Source organism: Carassius auratus, chromosome 17 (assembly GCF_003368295.1).
Source record: "Carassius auratus strain Wakin chromosome 17, ASM336829v1, whole genome shotgun sequence".
In the NCBI taxonomy this organism is placed as follows: Eukaryota; Metazoa; Chordata; class Actinopteri; order Cypriniformes; family Cyprinidae; genus Carassius; species Carassius auratus.
This window is the reverse complement of record NC_039259.1, coordinates 27,273,550-27,290,861: the sequence shown is the minus strand read 5'-3', so window position 1 is coordinate 27,290,861 and position 17,312 is coordinate 27,273,550. Positions and strand designations below refer to the sequence as shown.

Genomic DNA, 17,312 nt, shown 5'->3' with positions numbered 1-17,312 from the left:
GACAAAGTACAGATACTCGGTTGACTAGAATGTGACAATAATACTATTTTTAAGAAGTTTTCAATAAAATGTTTGTCTTTTTATTACAAAACGTAAAACAATGCAGCTGTATTTAGAAATATTTTAACTAATCTAGGGCTGTAACTAATGATTCTTTTGGGAATCAATTAATCTACTTATTATTTTGACAACTGAGTTATCCTATTTTTTTTTTGTTTTTTTTTTTGTAACAAACAGACTTAAGTGAAAACCAGGCATTAGTACGACTATTTATATATAAACTAACAATGAGGCAATAATAATTGGCTCAAATAAAACATCAAAACCAAGAATTTACAAGATTGTATTGAACAACACTATTAAAACACTTAATATAGTATGCCTATATATAACATGAACATAACTTAAGTACATTAACCGTTTTCATTTCAACAACTCTGGAATCAAGCACAGCCACACCAAGAATGAACACAAGGAGTGGAGGAACTGATCTCTTCATAACGGACAGCATTTGAGAAGACCTGTTTATACAGAGGAAATTAATGCTCTCAAAATAAGAGCTTTTAGATATTTAGCTGAAAGTATTTCACCTAAGCTCCTATTTCTAACAGATATTCGTAAAACTTACCTGCAGGTGACGCTCATTGAAGTCCTGCTATTTGTAAGTCTGGTCACATTTAGAAACACATCACATAAGCACAAATTCATCTTATGTTAATTTTTATTCAGAAAACTTACCCAAAGTTCGTTAAAAGTAATGTTTAATTTTCCCGTGGAGTTAAAAAACAACATGCTAATAAAAAATGACAGCGCTTGGATTTAATACTGTAATCAAAAAACAATCAAACAAGTTTCTGGCAGACTAAAGTGTCTTGATTACAAAAGTACGATTAATTTCCCCTGTGCATAAACACTAATTATCCCAATGTCTTGGTCAAAGCTCAATCTCAGATGACTGTACAACTACTTTGTGTTGTTCAGCACCTCAACGGTCTTTTTACCGTAATGATAGTAGCTGTAACCGGATGCTGCGGTCGTCAGAGCGGTGATGTACCTGCAAACAAACACAACACACATGCATTTAACTGGATTCAGTCATGAGAATATGATTCAGTGACACGACTGATGTCAGGATGTGACTGGAGCAGTGAAAGCTCACCACAGTGACCGCAGTAAAACACTGTCAGTGTAGTGAAACACCGGCGCAGCCAGAGACGCCGCCACCAGAAACAACTGCACACCCGTGTTCATCTGAAACACAGAACAATATAGGTTTATAATACTAACCATCACAGTGGTTGTTATTATTGGCCATAAAATACAAATAATCTGCTATCATGCATTGGTCAAATGAATGCATTCCTAGTTCAGAGTCATTCTGATCTGATATATATTATAAACACACACCGAAACATTACTAAAACATGTATATTTTAGGGCCTTATAATTTTCAATGTGTTTCATAAAATTTTTATAATAATTTTAAATTATTATTATTATTATTTTTTTAATGAATATCAAGGAAGTGTTAAATTACGTGATTCAATTTTCATTTGATTACCAGCATTTATGATTATAATAAATGTGTATTAAGAATTAAAATCAAAACACAATTAATAAAAATAATCAATTTAATTCATAAAACTTTAATAATTTATTACAAATTTGACAATACTTAGGGGCTATTAAGATGTATTGTAGAATTTGTATTGTGAATATTATTGTGTTAAGTTTTAAGTGTTAAAGTTCTATAAACAAATGACTAATATTGATGACTAATATCTATTTAAAATTTCAAAACGAAGAAAACGTAGTTCAGAAAAAAAAATTAATTGGCAAAAAAAAAAAAAAAACAATTAAACTACATTTAGAAAAATATATATATTTCAATAATATATAGTGCCTTAATATATACACAACACAAACAGAAATATCTATGATTTGCTAAAAAAAGGGTCCACCTTGCTGATGAGTGTTGGCTTCAGCCGGGCAGTGGTGTAACACGGGTTGAAGAATTTACTGAGTGTTACCTGCACAGAAAATAAGATAAATCACGTGGAAATGATTCATTACACAGCAATAATAATTCAGGTTCCTTCAAGTTCTAGCAAGTCAAAAATGGTTATTTCATGACCTGTAAAACCCTTATATCAGAGCACACAGATACACAAATAAACCTGCGTAACAATGAAACACATTGTTAAAGTTAAAATTCGAAGCATCTGAAATTCAGACAAAAAAGAAAAGGTACAAAATTTAATTTAATAGCTTTAACGAGTGCAAGACCTACATTCCCAAGATACATTGGCAATGACAAGTGCATTTAAAATGACAGAAGAATAAAACTACATAAAAGATGTTAATTGTGTATGCACTGTAGAAACGACATATTTAACATTCATTGCAAAATATGCATGCATATTATACACAAATAATCTGAAAGGGAATTTCAGTGATTATTCAACACATGATTATTCTAAAATGTAGACAGATGATTTGCTTGCATTTTATTTTTACTTTTGCACTCCATTTGGGTTACCTTTAAATAACTGATCATAGTGTGACAATAAAGCACCAAGAGAATGACTGAAAGTTGAAGACTTACTGGCGGTGGAACTGTTTTATAGCGCACATAGAAAACAGCAGCAATCAGAGCAACATCTCTGGAAATGATCAGTGCTGTGAGTGGAGCTGTGAGGAAAGACACACACGTCTGATGATTCTGCCTAATTAACATCAACAGCTGATTTAGAAAGAAATAAACAGCTGTTCTAATGCACTCTGTGTTTTCTGAGATCTTGAAAAACTTAATATGAACTGATGTAGCCTAATATTTGTGGGCTGGTAGGCCAAAAGCTGTTTAATGCTCACAAAGGGAACTAACAGAACACCACCAAACCAAGACTGTGACACTTAACCGCAGCTTCCTCAAGAGGGTTCTTCCTGTGCGAAGTGTGCGATGTGTTCTGCTGTATTAAATATGAACTTTTTCTGTTCATTTACTCATCTAAGATGTAGGTGTTTTTCTTCAGTAAAACAGAAAAGAGAGTTTTAGCTGAAACTGTGGTCCATGGTGATTCATAAAATGCAAGTTCGCAGCTTCTGGCACTTTAAGAGTTCAAAAAAAGCAAATCAGGAAACACAGATGAAATACCAGTGGCTCCTGATGATATATTGAGGTCTTATGAAGTGAAACGATTGGTCTGTGCAAAAAAAACGGAACATTATTTACAATATTATTACCTGTAATACAAAGCCTCTAAAAAAGAAGAAATCCGATTCTTTTCTGCGAATTGATTCGTTGTTTTAATTAACTGGTTTAAATAACCGATTAATAGTCATACAGGGATGTTGCATATACACAATTATATTACTAAATCAACTAATAATGGATGTTTTACATGTTTAAAGCATATAAAGTGAATAAACTAGTCTTAACCAGCTCATCTCTTTACATAAACAATTAGAAACCATAAAAACCACTCCAGGCTATTTGTCAGAGGTTTTAGATTACAGGTAATAATGTTGTAAAAAATTATCTGTTTATTGCACAGACTGATTGTTTCGCTTGATAAGACCTCAATATATCATCAGGAGTTATGTTTGTTTATTTGGTGTTGCCTGATATGCTTCATTTGAATCTCAACCTCTGACTTGCAATTTATGAATCACCAATGACCTCGGTTTCAGCTAAAACGATTTTTTACTATTCTACTAAAGAAACAGTCAGCTACATCTTGGATTGCCTGAGAGTGATTAAAATTAACATAAACATAAACTTATTTTTTGGGTGAACTGTCCCTTTAAATTTGGGTCTGCTGGTCAATAATAAATATGTTCTCATCTCACCTGGGATGAGTTGTGCATATGTCAAACTGATGTAAAGAATACTGATGAGAATCTTATCAGCCAATGGATCTAGAGCGCTGCCCAGAGCTGACTTCTGATTGGGCCAGTTACGTGCAATGTAGCCATCTAACTGAAAGAGAAACCAATGATCAATAAATCAACAGGTTATTAAGCCTAAAATAAAATGATTAAGCGCCACAGATCATGTTTTCTTTAATTTACCAAGTCTGTTGCTCCAGCCAGAACAAAAAGCCCCAGAGAGACGTGGAAGTACTGCTCCATGATTAAGTATCCCAGGACAGGAGACAGAACGATCCGGGCAATACACAGGTAATTAGGGATTGTCCATGGATTCTCATACTGAAAATAAATGATATTACATGACACTATTAATATGGATGAGGAAAAGGTATTTTATTCACACTTCCTTGGGCATCAGAAATAAGAAAGCACGTTTGATTTAATGTATGATGTAAAGAAAAACAGAGAGAATTTTTGCCATTTACCAGAACAAATACCTAGACACTCATGTTAATTATGAACACGATCCACTAGTGTTTGACACAATTTCTTTTTTTAGCAGCGCTACATTTGTTCATTTTTATCATTTTAAACTGTACAAATTCTTAAATATTTTTTTCAAGTGTGCATCTTTCACAGAAAAAAATAAATAAAAAAAGATCAAAAATGTTATTAAACACAAAAAGTATTGTTTCATGAAAAATACATCAAAATTAAGCAAGTTTATCCTATAAAAACATTTGTCAGCGGTGTGAGAAAACAAATCAATTATATATTGTAGTAAAACATAGTTTCTAACAAAAATAGTAAATCCATTAAAAATATTTATATTTGCAGAGAAGTTGTTTTTTACTACATTATATGAATCATTTATTTGTTTATTTTAATAATTTTGTATTGTTTGTTAAATTGAAATATTTGATTTTATAACTTAATTTAATATAATTATAATATATATATACATACATATATATATATATAAAAGAGTGTACCAGTTGAAAAAAATCAAAACATGATTTTGATATACCATTTTACATGGTAATGCAATGTTTGAAATTAAAATGTTTTTTTTTTTTTGATTTTATGCTTTCAAGCGATATATAATTTATGATTTATGATAGAGAAAAAGGTTACAAAGAAGACTTTTTGTTTTTTTTGACAAAGGTCTGAACTACTGTTACGATGTGGGTGTTTGTGGTGCACTCTTGCCATACATTTATCTATTACTTTTCCTACATAATTTGTAACTAAAAGATTGGTACAAATATAAATTTAAGAGTCTTAGACCTTTCCAACGATATATATAGTTTGTCATAATTAGATTAGGATTTAACTGTAATATAGTGAAATAAACGTGGATGGCCCACAGAGGGGCCGGGTGGGAGTTAACAGGTTAAATAATTCACTCACCAGCTCTTTAAACTGGAAATGTCCCTCTTTATTAGCTGCAAGTGAAGAGGCTGTTTGATCTTCATCCTTTTCAGATGATCTCACTTCCAAACCTGGCTTTCTAGATGCTTCAGTAAAAAACCTGTTTGTGCCACACAGCAGCAGATGAAGCTTGCAGGGATGTTTAGATGCTCTTGATCCACATCTAACTGAGAAGAGATGTTCTGATCTCTGAGTGACTGTTCTGTGAAGCTCCAGAGCAGAGGAGCTCCAGAATCTGCTCTTCAGCTGGGATGTAGTGTTTCTCAGCGGTGAGTTTGCAGGTGTTTTGTCGTGGCAGCTGGCAGCAGTGCTGACTGTCAGTCTGTGTATCTGTCCTCTAGCACAGCTCTTCCTACAAGCTGCCAAAAACATGTCAGCGGCTTTAACTCAACACAACTAGACTACAGATACCTCCGAACTGCCTGACTGAGCTTCCAGCAGCATACTTCCTAATTAACTCGTTCATTTTACTTTAAATTTGACTTGAGACATTCATATCTGTTGATTCACACGTTTCTATCCTGCCGTGTTCCGATCTGAATGTTTACGACAGTTTGCAAAAGGGGGCGGGGAATTAAAGGGAACGCACTGTAATATGATTAACAAAAAACTAAATAGAAAGTAACAGCTCATTGACACATATTAAGTGATATGATATATTTTTTGATGTTGAATTTACCACATTTTACTGTAATAGACTGTCGTTTTTAATTGTGCACTGTAACTTTTTGTATTCACAAAAACTGCAATTCAGTTTGTTAGCTAATACAAACAATTAGAATATATAATTAGAATAATATATAACTTATTAGCTAATAAATGCAATATTAAAGTCATAGTTAATAGTAACAGTTAAAATAAAAAAATTGTATCTATCATTTTGATTGATTTTTTAAATGTATTTAGATTAGTTTTGATTACTTTTTTGAGGAATACAGCATTCATATGTATTTTAATGTTTTTTATTTATTTATTGCAATTAAATTTATCAGCTGCACATGTATAAGTGAGGTTATTTCACAGACAGTAGTATAAACAGACTTAAAAGTTCAATATTACATTTAGAAGAATCTACTGAAAGGACACAGCTAACATCATAAGATACAAAACTACTTAAACATTGTTCAAAAATGAGGTTACTGTTTGATTATATAAAAGGAAAATACTATTTAAACAATCATGAGTCTATTTATGTACATGAAAACAATGTACAGATAACATTGAAGCATTTGTCTAAACATACATCACACTGTATGGTATAAGTATAATATCTGTTGCATTGAAAAACAAACGAAACAGGATGAAACAGTTCGAGTGTGAAACATCACAAGAGATGGCTGATTCGTGTGGTTTGAAGCTGATACTTCCTGTGGGCTTTCTTCAGAAGGTAACCCTGCTCATTGAGTGCACAGATGAAGCCCTCAAAATCCACAACCTGAGAAAGCAGAAGTGGAAAGAGCATTAAATGCATTGCATTGATGCATTGAATGCATCATCAGAAAGTGTGCTATTAGGAGGGATGGGGTCAAAAAAAGGCCTCTCCAGGAACCACCTACAGACGAAAACAGAGAAATCAACATTGATATAACTGTAATTCACTGTATATTACAAACAACTAGAAGTAGATGTGTTAGCAAAAATATTAAGTCAATAATCAACTTGATTTTTAAATGATCAGTAGCTGTCATACATCCAAACAGATGTAACAGTAACAGACATACTTATTTAAACTATATTAGTTAACATTAGTTTGCATTATCTAACATGAACTTACAATAAACTATGTTTAACAGCATTTATTAATCTGTAATTAGAAAAAAAAAAATTGTGATTAATAGAACTGTTCATTTTTTATGCAAATCGATCTACAACATCTACAACATTTGATTTAAAAAAATATCAAGATTGAAATGTTATTAAAGTATGCTCATTGTTAATAAAGTACTGAAAAAAAGGAACCCTTATAGTAAAGTGTTAGCATGAGTTTATAAATAGATAAACTAAATCAAATTAAATTAATTAAAATGATCAGTTGTTACACATTCAAGTATGTATGAGCAATGGTAAAATAATAATTGCAAATACCTCTAATGTTAGTTTATTTTATTAATAATAGCTATTGCAAAGTTGTTAGTTAACAGAAATACAACTAATAAAAAGATACAAATGATACAACAAGAATTCGCCTGAAAGTACAACAGGAACATACACTTGTTCTTCTCATTTCTGGGATTTCCTGTAGAAAGAATTAATCAAAATTCATAAACAGGAAAGAGCAGTCTTGAATAAAATGATGCAGGACACCGTTATAGTCTAGGAAGCAATCTACTATCATTATTGGACAGATTAATATTGGTCATTAAAACAAAATTGGACATTCAAAGAGAGTACACGAAGTGAAAATAGCAAAAGTAAAGGGTAACAGTATTGTAAATAGTGTTAAAGATGCATTATGTCATTTGTGGCAGGATATTTGCATTTACATTTAGTCATTTTTCAGACTTTATTATGTAAATAGGCAATCGCATAAATAAATAAATGGATACAGTATGTTAATTTCAATGATATTATGTGAGATATAACAGCTCAGCACAAAGATCCTCTCTGCATGGTGAATGTGACCATCATGAAACAAGTGAATCAGACAGAAGGTCACCCGAGGCTGTCCTGTTTGTACAGAGCATTCAGGTCAGATGCAAAAATAGCACTAGCAGAACATTGCCGGACTGTAATATGATTGTTTCTGTTACGTCCTTGTTACTGAGAAGCTAAATGCATGAGAATCAATCAGCTGTTAATAAAAAAAAAACACCTTATCAGAATCTACCAGCTCTCTAAAGATTGGTGCACTGATAGTGGTGTGTCTTGTACCATCTTCAATGGACACTCCTGAACCCTGTGAAGAGCACAGCAAAGTTTTATTGTTTAAAAAAAAAAAAAGAATAAAAATAAAGCTCCAATTAAACGTTACTTTTATATTAAAAATGAAACACAAACTAAAATGAAAACTAAAAAATAAGCCCTTGATAAATTCAAGTTAAAGTACTACAATTACTAAAAATAAATAATATTTATTATTTATCAAAAAATCATAATGTAAAAAAACTAAAATATGAACAACTAATTCGAAATATTAATACATAATATTGTAGTATATAAATAATACCAAATCAACACTGGCAAACACTCACCAGAATAAAATAAATAAATAAAAAATGCTTAAGAAAAAATAACTGAATATATTTGATGATGAGAATATCCTACAAGCACTTAAAAAAGAATAATAATAATAATTATTATTATAATATATATATATATATATATATATATATATATATATATATATATATATATATATATATATATATATATATATATATAAAACATCTGTATAAAAAAGGAACAAGAAATGTGTTCTTCTCAGGTCAATTTTAATTCATGCAGTTATATATTTACATACTTTATTGTCTGCCAGTCAACAGTGAGTGTTAAAGTTGAACTTCTGTTCAGAGTGAACGAGTGACTACGACATTCTGTCTGTAAAGACTGAAAGGGAAAGAATAATTGCAAATAGACAATGCTAGACATCACTTAATACAGCCAAACTTTGCTACAGTTACAACTTACTATGTGCAATGCATCTCATTTTATAAATATTGTTTACAGACGATCCTTTGTTTAGTCTATCTTTAATTTGCTCAGTAGAACTAGTTTTTATTCCACTGCATTATTATATATGTTGAAACTGCACAAATCTTGATTTACTTAACTAACTAGAGGTTATAAACCCTAAAAGAGAGAAATAAACAAAAGCAAAAATTTTTTTTTTTGCAAAATGTAACTATATTAATCACCCAACTCTTTATAAAATGTTGAATACATAAGTATGTCTAACTTTATCGGCATGCATAAAGATTTCTGATGTAGGGCTAACTAGTGTAAACAATATTATCTGCTGAATGCAACTTTAATATAAAATAATAACATCATGAATTTGAAAAGCTGATTTGAAAACTTATTTTAGCTTGATATTGAGAGAATATGATACTATAAAAATACTAAATACTATACTAGAATACTAAAAGCAGTCAGTGACAAACTCACATTTATGTAAATGCAAAATATTTTTTTTAATAGCTTTAGATAAATGCATCTGCTAAATGCATAAATATATCAACAACATCAATACAGGCTCTCTGTTCTTTACAGACACACTCTCATCAGCAAGGACTGGTTACTGGATCTACTTACACTAGTCTTAAAAGTTAGCCATCTTATTTGTTTTCTTCAAGACTTGTCATAACTTTTAAAAGCCATTTAGAAAAAGGTAGACTGGTCTAATCCGAATCAGAAAAGAAAGAAAGCTAGCTGGTCAAACGCGGTCTTATGATGTTAGTTTATTATAATAACAAAATATGAATTATAATAAACTATGTTATATTCTAATAATATAACAATTAATTATTAATTAATTAATTGATATCCTAAAATAAATCTATATCAGTGAAATCTGTGCTAGAATGAGTCAAACTAATGAAGCAGACTAACGTTATTTATCTTAACTGTAACTTACCTGCTGTTTCTTACTTCATTACAACGGCTCGAATTAACGTTAGAAGAATTAACACGAAAAAAAAAACATCAACTGAGAGATATTAACACAAATTCTATTAAAGAGCGAGCTTTTAACCGATATTACTAACACAGCCAGCGTTTGTTTACCTCCTCAGTGAATGGCGAGTGGCGACGCTTCAAGTTTAGCGCTAATATGACGACACTTCCGTTCATGCGCAGAGCCGAAAACACCAAGTGAAGATTATTATTTTTATATTTTTGAGTTTGTGCGTTTAGCTTACTTTACTAAGCTACATTTAAATGCCATTTCATTTTAGAAAATTCATATTATAATAATACATTGCTTTCCAAATGTAGGCTATGTATACGTAGCCTATTTGTATTTTTATACTCTTTGTTACGTAATATATTATATAACGCAAATATGATAGTAATATATATATATATATATATATATATATATATATATATATATATATATATATATTATAGCTTATATACATGTTTGTAATTTAAATATTTCTGTATTTATTAATTTTCATGCATTTATGCTGAGTGTATGATAATAAGAGGGCGTGGCTACGCTTTTAACCAAACAGTGACGCAGTTTATCCCTGAAGAGCGTGCATCGTCAGCATCAGCAGCAGGAGGAGGAGGAAGAAGAAGAAGAGGAGGAGGAGGCGAGCATCCTTCATGATTCTGCATTAACGCCGCTCAATATATATCAACAAACCCCGGGCCTTCACGGATCCAAGCACAGATCTGCGCGAACATCACACATTTAATCATGGATAATTCCGGGAAAGAGAAGGAAGCCATGCAGCTGATGGCAGAGGCGGACAAAAAAGTCAAATCGTCGGGTTCATTTCTCGGAGGGATGTTCGGGTGAGACAGCAGTGATGCTGGTCACGATCTGCCATTCAAATACATCTAATGACCTGTAGTCTTTTCCAATAGCATATGTCTGTATCATTGAATGTCTATTATTTACCATTCAAATGAGTATAAGAGTCGATCCATGCGTCTCTGAGTATCTCCAATGTCAAATATTTCCGTGATGCGACATGCAATGCAATGCAGCTGCTCTGAATTTAATGCACAGGGCCTTATTAATACACTATATTGATTTTGAAATTGCATTAAATCAGAAATGTTGATGTTTTCACAGGGGAAATCATAAGGTTGAAGATGCATGTGAAATGTATGCCAGAGCTGCCAACATGTTCAAGATGGCCAAAAACTGGAGTGGTATGCATGAGTCAATTCAAGTTTATATTCATTTAATGCGTAATATTTAGTCATGCGGTTGCACTGTTACAATAAAGTCAGTTAAAAGTTTCATTCAAATAATCAAAGTCACTGTCCATCTATGTGCATTTAAGTGATTTAACTGCATTAGACTTGTATTCGTGCTTTGATGTGTTTTTGGGCTATTTTAAGCATTCAGTCTGCCTCTGTGTCATTACTGTAATTGATCTAAAGACTGATGTCTTTTGCTAAGTAAAGCTGCAGGCAGTGCTTTCTGCCAAGCTGCAAGACTTCACATGCAGATGCAGAACAAACTGGACTCGGCCACCAGCTTCGTTGATGCTGGAAATGCTTATAAGAAGGCAGATCCTCAAGGTGAGAGAGTTTCTTTTATTGCAAAAAAAAATATTAATAATAATGTGATACATTTTTTTGTTTTAATCATGGTTATTTTTGTTAACTGAAATAATTGCATAATAATAACATTTTTTTTATAGTTTTTCATATATATAAAATTTGAAATTGTATATATATATATATATGTATGTATGTATGTATGTATGTATGTATGTATATATATATATATATATATATATATATATATATATATATATATATATATATATATATAACATTGAAATAAAACCAATGTTAAATGCAATAAAAAACTTTTTTTTGCTATTTAATTTCACAAACAATTACAAAACAGCAGGAAAAAAATTATGCAATTTAAACATAAAGCAGAAAAACAGTATTTTATGTAAAAAAAATACAATAAACTTCATTATTTACAGTTTTTGAAAAGTAATTTTTTTTAAGTATTAAAAAAACTAACTGAAATACTGTACTATATAGACGGATTTAGATAGAATTTTTTTTTTATAGATTTAAAAACACTGACTGAAATGCATAACAAAATGATTTAAATTCTGACTAAAAGTAAAAAGTAAAAACATATTTATAGAATGTATATTTGTAGTACCGTTGTCATAATATGTGCATGCTAGTGCATGTAAATACATGTAAATGCTGTATTTTCAAAATATATACTGTATTTGTGTGTCTTTGTATATACATAATAAATATGCACAGTGCACACACATATATTATGTAAACAAAAACATGTTTTTTTTTGGATGTGATTAATCGTGATTAATCATTTGACAGCACTAGACTGCATACATAAATTATGCACTGACTTCAATAAAAAAAAAAATAAAAAAAAATCTGTACTACCTTGACCCCAGAATGTGAATTCCTTGGATTAAGTTTTGTTGCTTGATTTAATAACTGATTGAATGAGGTTATGAGTAAAGATGAGAGCTGTTTTGTAAGCATTAGGTTTGACTCACTGCTGATATTTTGTTCTTTTCTCTTCGAATGAATCACACAGAGGCTATCAACTGTTTAAACGCAGCCATCGATATTTATACAGACATGGTAAGAGACTAGGATTCGGCTTTCATATATAAATATACATATTGATGCATAAAATGAATGCATATCGTTACATAAGATTTAATCTCTCATTTGTGTGTGTGATGCACAGGGAAGGTTCACGATCGCTGCAAAGCATCACATGACTATTGCAGAGATCTATGAATCCGAGCTAGTGGATATCGAAAAGGTGCTGTTTGATTTTATAAACATCTATAAGATGCTTTCTCATGCATCGTTTTCCCAGAAATGCCTTTGGATGTGACTGTAACTGGGTTGTGATGTTGTTTTAGGCCATCGCCCATTACGAGCAGGCCGCAGACTATTACAAAGGTGAAGAGTCTAACAGGTTTGTATCTTCATTGTGTAAATCAGATTTGAGTCATTGTAGATTGTAGATGCTCATTAGTGTTTCTGTCTGTGTTGTCGTTAAGCTCGGCTAATAAGTGTCTGCTGAAGGTGGGCTCGTACAGCGCTCAGCTCGAGCAGTATCCCAAAGCCATCGAGATCTACGAGCAGGTTAGCTTTTATTATTACTTATTTATGTTTTATTAAAAAATTGAATCAATCAATCAATCAATTATTATTATTATTATTATTAAAGAGTGTTGTTTTTGTATTTTTTGATACACTGGTATATTCGTCATTAATAATTTGAGCTCATTTTTATTTTTATCTTTTCTCCTTTCATTAAAATATTTGATAAAATTTTAGTGAATTTTTGTTTTTTTTTAAATATTTTTGTATTTAGTTTTAAATGTAGTTATTTTAGTAAGTTTAACATTTAGGACCCTGGAGCACAAAAGCAGTCTTAAGTCGCTGAGGTATATTTGTAGCAATAATAATAAAAAAACATTGTATGGGACAAACTTATAAATTTTTCTTTTATGCCAAAAATCATTAGGATTTTAAGTAAAGATCATGTTCCATGAAGATATTTTGTATTTTCCTACTGTAAATATATCAAAATTTTATTTTTGATCAGTGATATGCATTGCTAAGAATTCATTTGGACAACTTTAAAAATGATTTTCTCATTATTTTGATTTTATTTGCATCCTTCAGATTCCTGATTTCCAAATATTATCCTCCTAACAAACCATACAACAATGGAAAGCTTTCAGATGATGTATAAATCTCAATTTCGAAAGAAAAATCACACTTAAGAGTGGTTTTGTGGTCAAGAGTCACATACTGTATTTGTTACATTTTATTTCAGATAAAGTTTATTTTAAGAAAAATCTAAATGCGCACATCCAAAAAAGTCTTGACCAGGTGCAAGATCAAAGGATGAATAAAAAAATAGAAAAATGATTTACACACTGTTATGCTCCCTTTATTTCAAAAAGCTTAAAATAGCAAAGTTTCGGTCAAAGACCTTCGTCAGGCAAACACATAAAGTTTATTTAACAATTTTTTTTTTTTTTTTTAATGGTTTAGGTTATTTTAATAACCCTGTAAAATAAAAATTAAATTAAATTAATAACCCATTAAATACAACAGTAATTGTGAGTAGGAACGAAAATGCAATAATGTAAAATATTAAAAAAAAAAAAATTTTTTACTGTATACTGTAATAATAACAAACACATTTAGTTTCCTTTTAAATCGATTGCATTCATTTAAGGTTAAGGTTTTCCATGTGTTTTGGACTGAGTTCATTTTAAGATTTTGGATTGAAATGAGAGTGAGAAGGAAGTTGAATGTCTTCAGACCAGTGACAGGTAATGAAGGCTTATTAACCAGAAGATTATGAGTTTTAACCCTACTGTAAAAATATAAATTAATGTTGTATAAATACTTTTGTCTTTGAGTCCACCAGCCAGGAGGAAGCAAAACTGTATTATTAGCAAGAGCGTTTGTTTGACATTTATGTAGCATGTAACATTATTGGAGCAGATTTCATCATGCTTTCCAGTGCACCTTCATGTCTGCTCTGTGAATCTAATCATATCTTATCTCTGTACGCGAACACAGAGGGAAAGAAAGTTAAAGGTCTCTTCACATTCAGGTTGCTACAAGCACGATGGACAACCCTCTGCTGAAATACAACGCTAAAGAGTACTTCTGGAAAGCAGCTCTCTGCCACTTCATAGTAGATGAGTTAAACGCAAAGGTCAGTCGTTTTAAACATGTTGTAGTGTAATATTTGTAGGCTATTCATTCAATTGAAACATTGCTATAGTTTCCTGTTTTTAAAAAAGCACTTGGTGTTTTTAGCTGGTTTGTCATGTCTTGCACTGACATCTAGTGGCGTTAATGCGTTACTGCAGAAGAGATCTTCTTTGACCAGTTCTCAAGTCAGCAGTGATTAATTCACAAGTTTGATTTCTTTCAGCTTGCCATTGAAAAGTATGAAGGGATGTTTCCAGCATTCGCTGATTCAAGAGAGTGTAAGCTGTTGAAAGTAAGTGCATTTGTCTAATTCCATTAGCAATGGTAAAGATAAAGAGTGTAAGACATTAAGTCAGTATGCATATTAAACTGAGCAGTGCATAATGAGTGTAGCAATGAGGTTGTTATATTTTTACAGTATTTGTATTAATGGTTTTGTCTTTTCTTGCAGAAACTGTTGGAGGCTCATGAGGAGCAGAACAATGAGGCGTTCACTGAAGCAGTAAGTTTGTAAAGTTTCAGATGGACAGTGCTGTGGATGATTCTTATAAATACATTTTTGGTGATACCGATGTTTGTGTGTTACTTGCTGCTGTTGTGTTTACTAATAATTTTGTTATATAATAGTTTATAATTAGCTGAAAATACATTTTCTTTAATACAGAAACTGACTTACCAAAAAAAAAAAAAAAAAAAAAACTTTAAAAAAATAGTTTATTAATATATATATATATATATATATATATATATATATATATATATATATATATATATATAATTTTCACTTTTTATTGAAATTTTTAGATTGTTTTCGTATTTATTATTATTTGTTTTTAGTTTAGTGCATCAAGTTAAACTAAATTAAAATTAAATTAAAATAATAAAATAAGTTTTTTAATTAATATACTAGTTCTTTTTAATTAATTGTTATTTTATTCAAATTATAGTTTTTTTCAAAATCACTGTACAAATATGTAGAATATGGAATGTATTTTTTATTTATTTTATTCAAATAAAAAAAAATTCTAAATCACTGTACAAATATGTAGAATATGTAATATATTTGACTCGTTATTTTTTTTTAATTATAAATCATGTGTTTAATTCTCCAGGTGAAGGAGTTTGATTCGATCTCCCGTCTCGACCAATGGCAGACCACCATGTTGCTGCGTATCAAGAAGACCATCCAGGGTGATGCCGGCGACCTCAAGTGATGTGTCCGAGAAAAATACAGTGGCGTCCTATTTAGTTTAATTTCTTACCGTATTGTATGTGTGTGACAATCTGGTTGAACATTTTCTGTGTTGCTACTAGCTCAAACATAAGCCGTTTCTTGGAAATTTCAAATGCAACTTGCATTGCATCTGGGAAAACAGAAGTATATAGAATATTAATATTGATGAAGGCATTTCTCTATCCCTTTACTTCACCATGAGGAAATCCTTCCCGTGCACCATTGTTTGTACTTGTGTGTGTGGCATGCGAGTCCCCATAGAGCTGTTCTCTTTCTAATAATCACCTCAGTGTTGTCACTGGCATTGTCATGCATGATAAATGTTAAAAGTGTGTTTATGTGCTGTAGAATACCAGGATTTGGTGAGTGCATTTATTTCTGCAGTCTGTTTAGATGCATTTTCATGCCGTTGGCTTTTAAAATGCATCCTCACGTTGTCTTTGTTGATATGGCAGTGTCAGTTCTGTCCGAGTATTTGCTTTAGTGGTTGAATTAAGCGTTGCATGTTTCATAATCAGTAGAATAGCATCTCTAGCTCACTAATGGTGATGAAGTGCTCAGCTCAAGTGATTTCTCACAGTGTGATATTACAGACAGCGTTGATTTTCTAATGCAGGTCAAGTTGTTTAATATGTATATATGAGTCTTGATTGTTGATTTATTCTGGTGTTATTTGTGATTTTATGTTTAATCTGTGGTTGTTTCACATGGATACGGGGCATTTGTTGTTTTGGGCATTCAGATATGAATTATAATTTTAGTTTAAATGCTGCTTGGTTTTTAAAGTTCTTTACACTGTTGTAAATCCTTTAGTGGAGAATAAACAGCTTTACAGTTTGTGTCAGAAATTAAATGAAGTTAACTGAATCTGATATATTAAAGCATTTAATATGTTGTATGAATGACATGGAATCAAAAATGTAGGATACATGGCAAGTCTTACTGATACATTTTATTAATGTTATTTATTCAAAGAAAAATTAATAAATGATCACCCACACCATATCTTGAGGTTTTTGGTATCAATGCCATATTTTACAGGAAACTCTGGACTTATATCAGTTAAAACAGCAAACATCTGCTGTAAAATAATGCTATTGTTCTCTGTTTGATTTCAAATGCTTTAAAGCTGCAGTAGGGAACTTCTGTAAAAAAAAAATATTTATTATCAATCAATCAATCACCTTTATTTATATAGTGCTTTAAACAAAATACATTGCGTCAAAGCACTGAACAACATTCATTAGGAAAACAGTGTGTCAATAATGCAAAATGATAGTTAAAGGCAGTTCATCATTGAATTCAGTGATGTCATCTCTGTTCAGTTGAAATAGTGTCTGTTTTTATTTGCAATCAAGTCAATGATATCGCTGTAGATGAAGTGACCCCAACATATTTTGGG

At 31.1% G+C, this 17,312-nt stretch overlaps 2 protein-coding genes and 1 long non-coding RNA gene across 4 annotated transcripts; 1 reads left to right on the top strand and 2 right to left on the bottom strand.

The window, feature by feature from the left end:
* Nucleotides 1-327: 327 nt before the first annotated feature.
* On the bottom strand, nucleotides 328-5,859 carry LOC113117753 (cardiolipin synthase (CMP-forming)-like). Of its 2 annotated transcripts, XR_003294195.1 has the most exons (8): nucleotides 5,281-5,859; nucleotides 4,072-4,209; nucleotides 3,850-3,979; nucleotides 2,606-2,691; nucleotides 1,962-2,030; nucleotides 1,160-1,251; nucleotides 629-1,054; nucleotides 328-521 (listed from the first exon to the last, which is right to left on the bottom strand). XR_003294195.1 is itself a non-coding variant. In XM_026286658.1 (7 exons), the coding sequence occupies exons 1-7, from the start codon at nucleotides 5,671-5,673 to the stop codon at nucleotides 964-966; spliced, it is 999 nt and encodes a 332-aa protein (XP_026142443.1). In that variant the 5' UTR covers nucleotides 5,674-5,859; the 3' UTR covers nucleotides 328-963. The 2 variants fall into 2 exon arrangements, 1 of the variants encoding a protein (XP_026142443.1); XM_026286658.1 differs by having other exon boundaries at nucleotides 328-1,054.
* A 417-nt stretch (nucleotides 5,860-6,276) lies between these two features.
* LOC113117752 (uncharacterized) lies at nucleotides 6,277-10,051 on the bottom strand. Its single transcript, XR_003294194.1, has 3 exons — nucleotides 9,875-10,051; nucleotides 8,762-8,847; nucleotides 6,277-8,197 (listed from the first exon to the last, which is right to left on the bottom strand). It is a non-coding gene; the product is annotated as an uncharacterized LOC113117752 (long non-coding RNA).
* A 432-nt stretch (nucleotides 10,052-10,483) lies between these two features.
* LOC113117751 (beta-soluble NSF attachment protein-like) lies at nucleotides 10,484-16,915 on the top strand. Its single transcript, XM_026286657.1, has 11 exons — nucleotides 10,484-10,761; nucleotides 11,045-11,124; nucleotides 11,383-11,499; nucleotides 12,518-12,564; nucleotides 12,674-12,751; nucleotides 12,855-12,910; nucleotides 12,996-13,080; nucleotides 14,573-14,677; nucleotides 14,900-14,968; nucleotides 15,128-15,178; nucleotides 15,789-16,915. The coding sequence occupies exons 1-11, from the start codon at nucleotides 10,664-10,666 to the stop codon at nucleotides 15,888-15,890; spliced, it is 888 nt and encodes a 295-aa protein (XP_026142442.1). The 5' UTR covers nucleotides 10,484-10,663; the 3' UTR covers nucleotides 15,891-16,915.
* The last annotated feature ends 397 nt before the right edge of the window (nucleotides 16,916-17,312 follow it).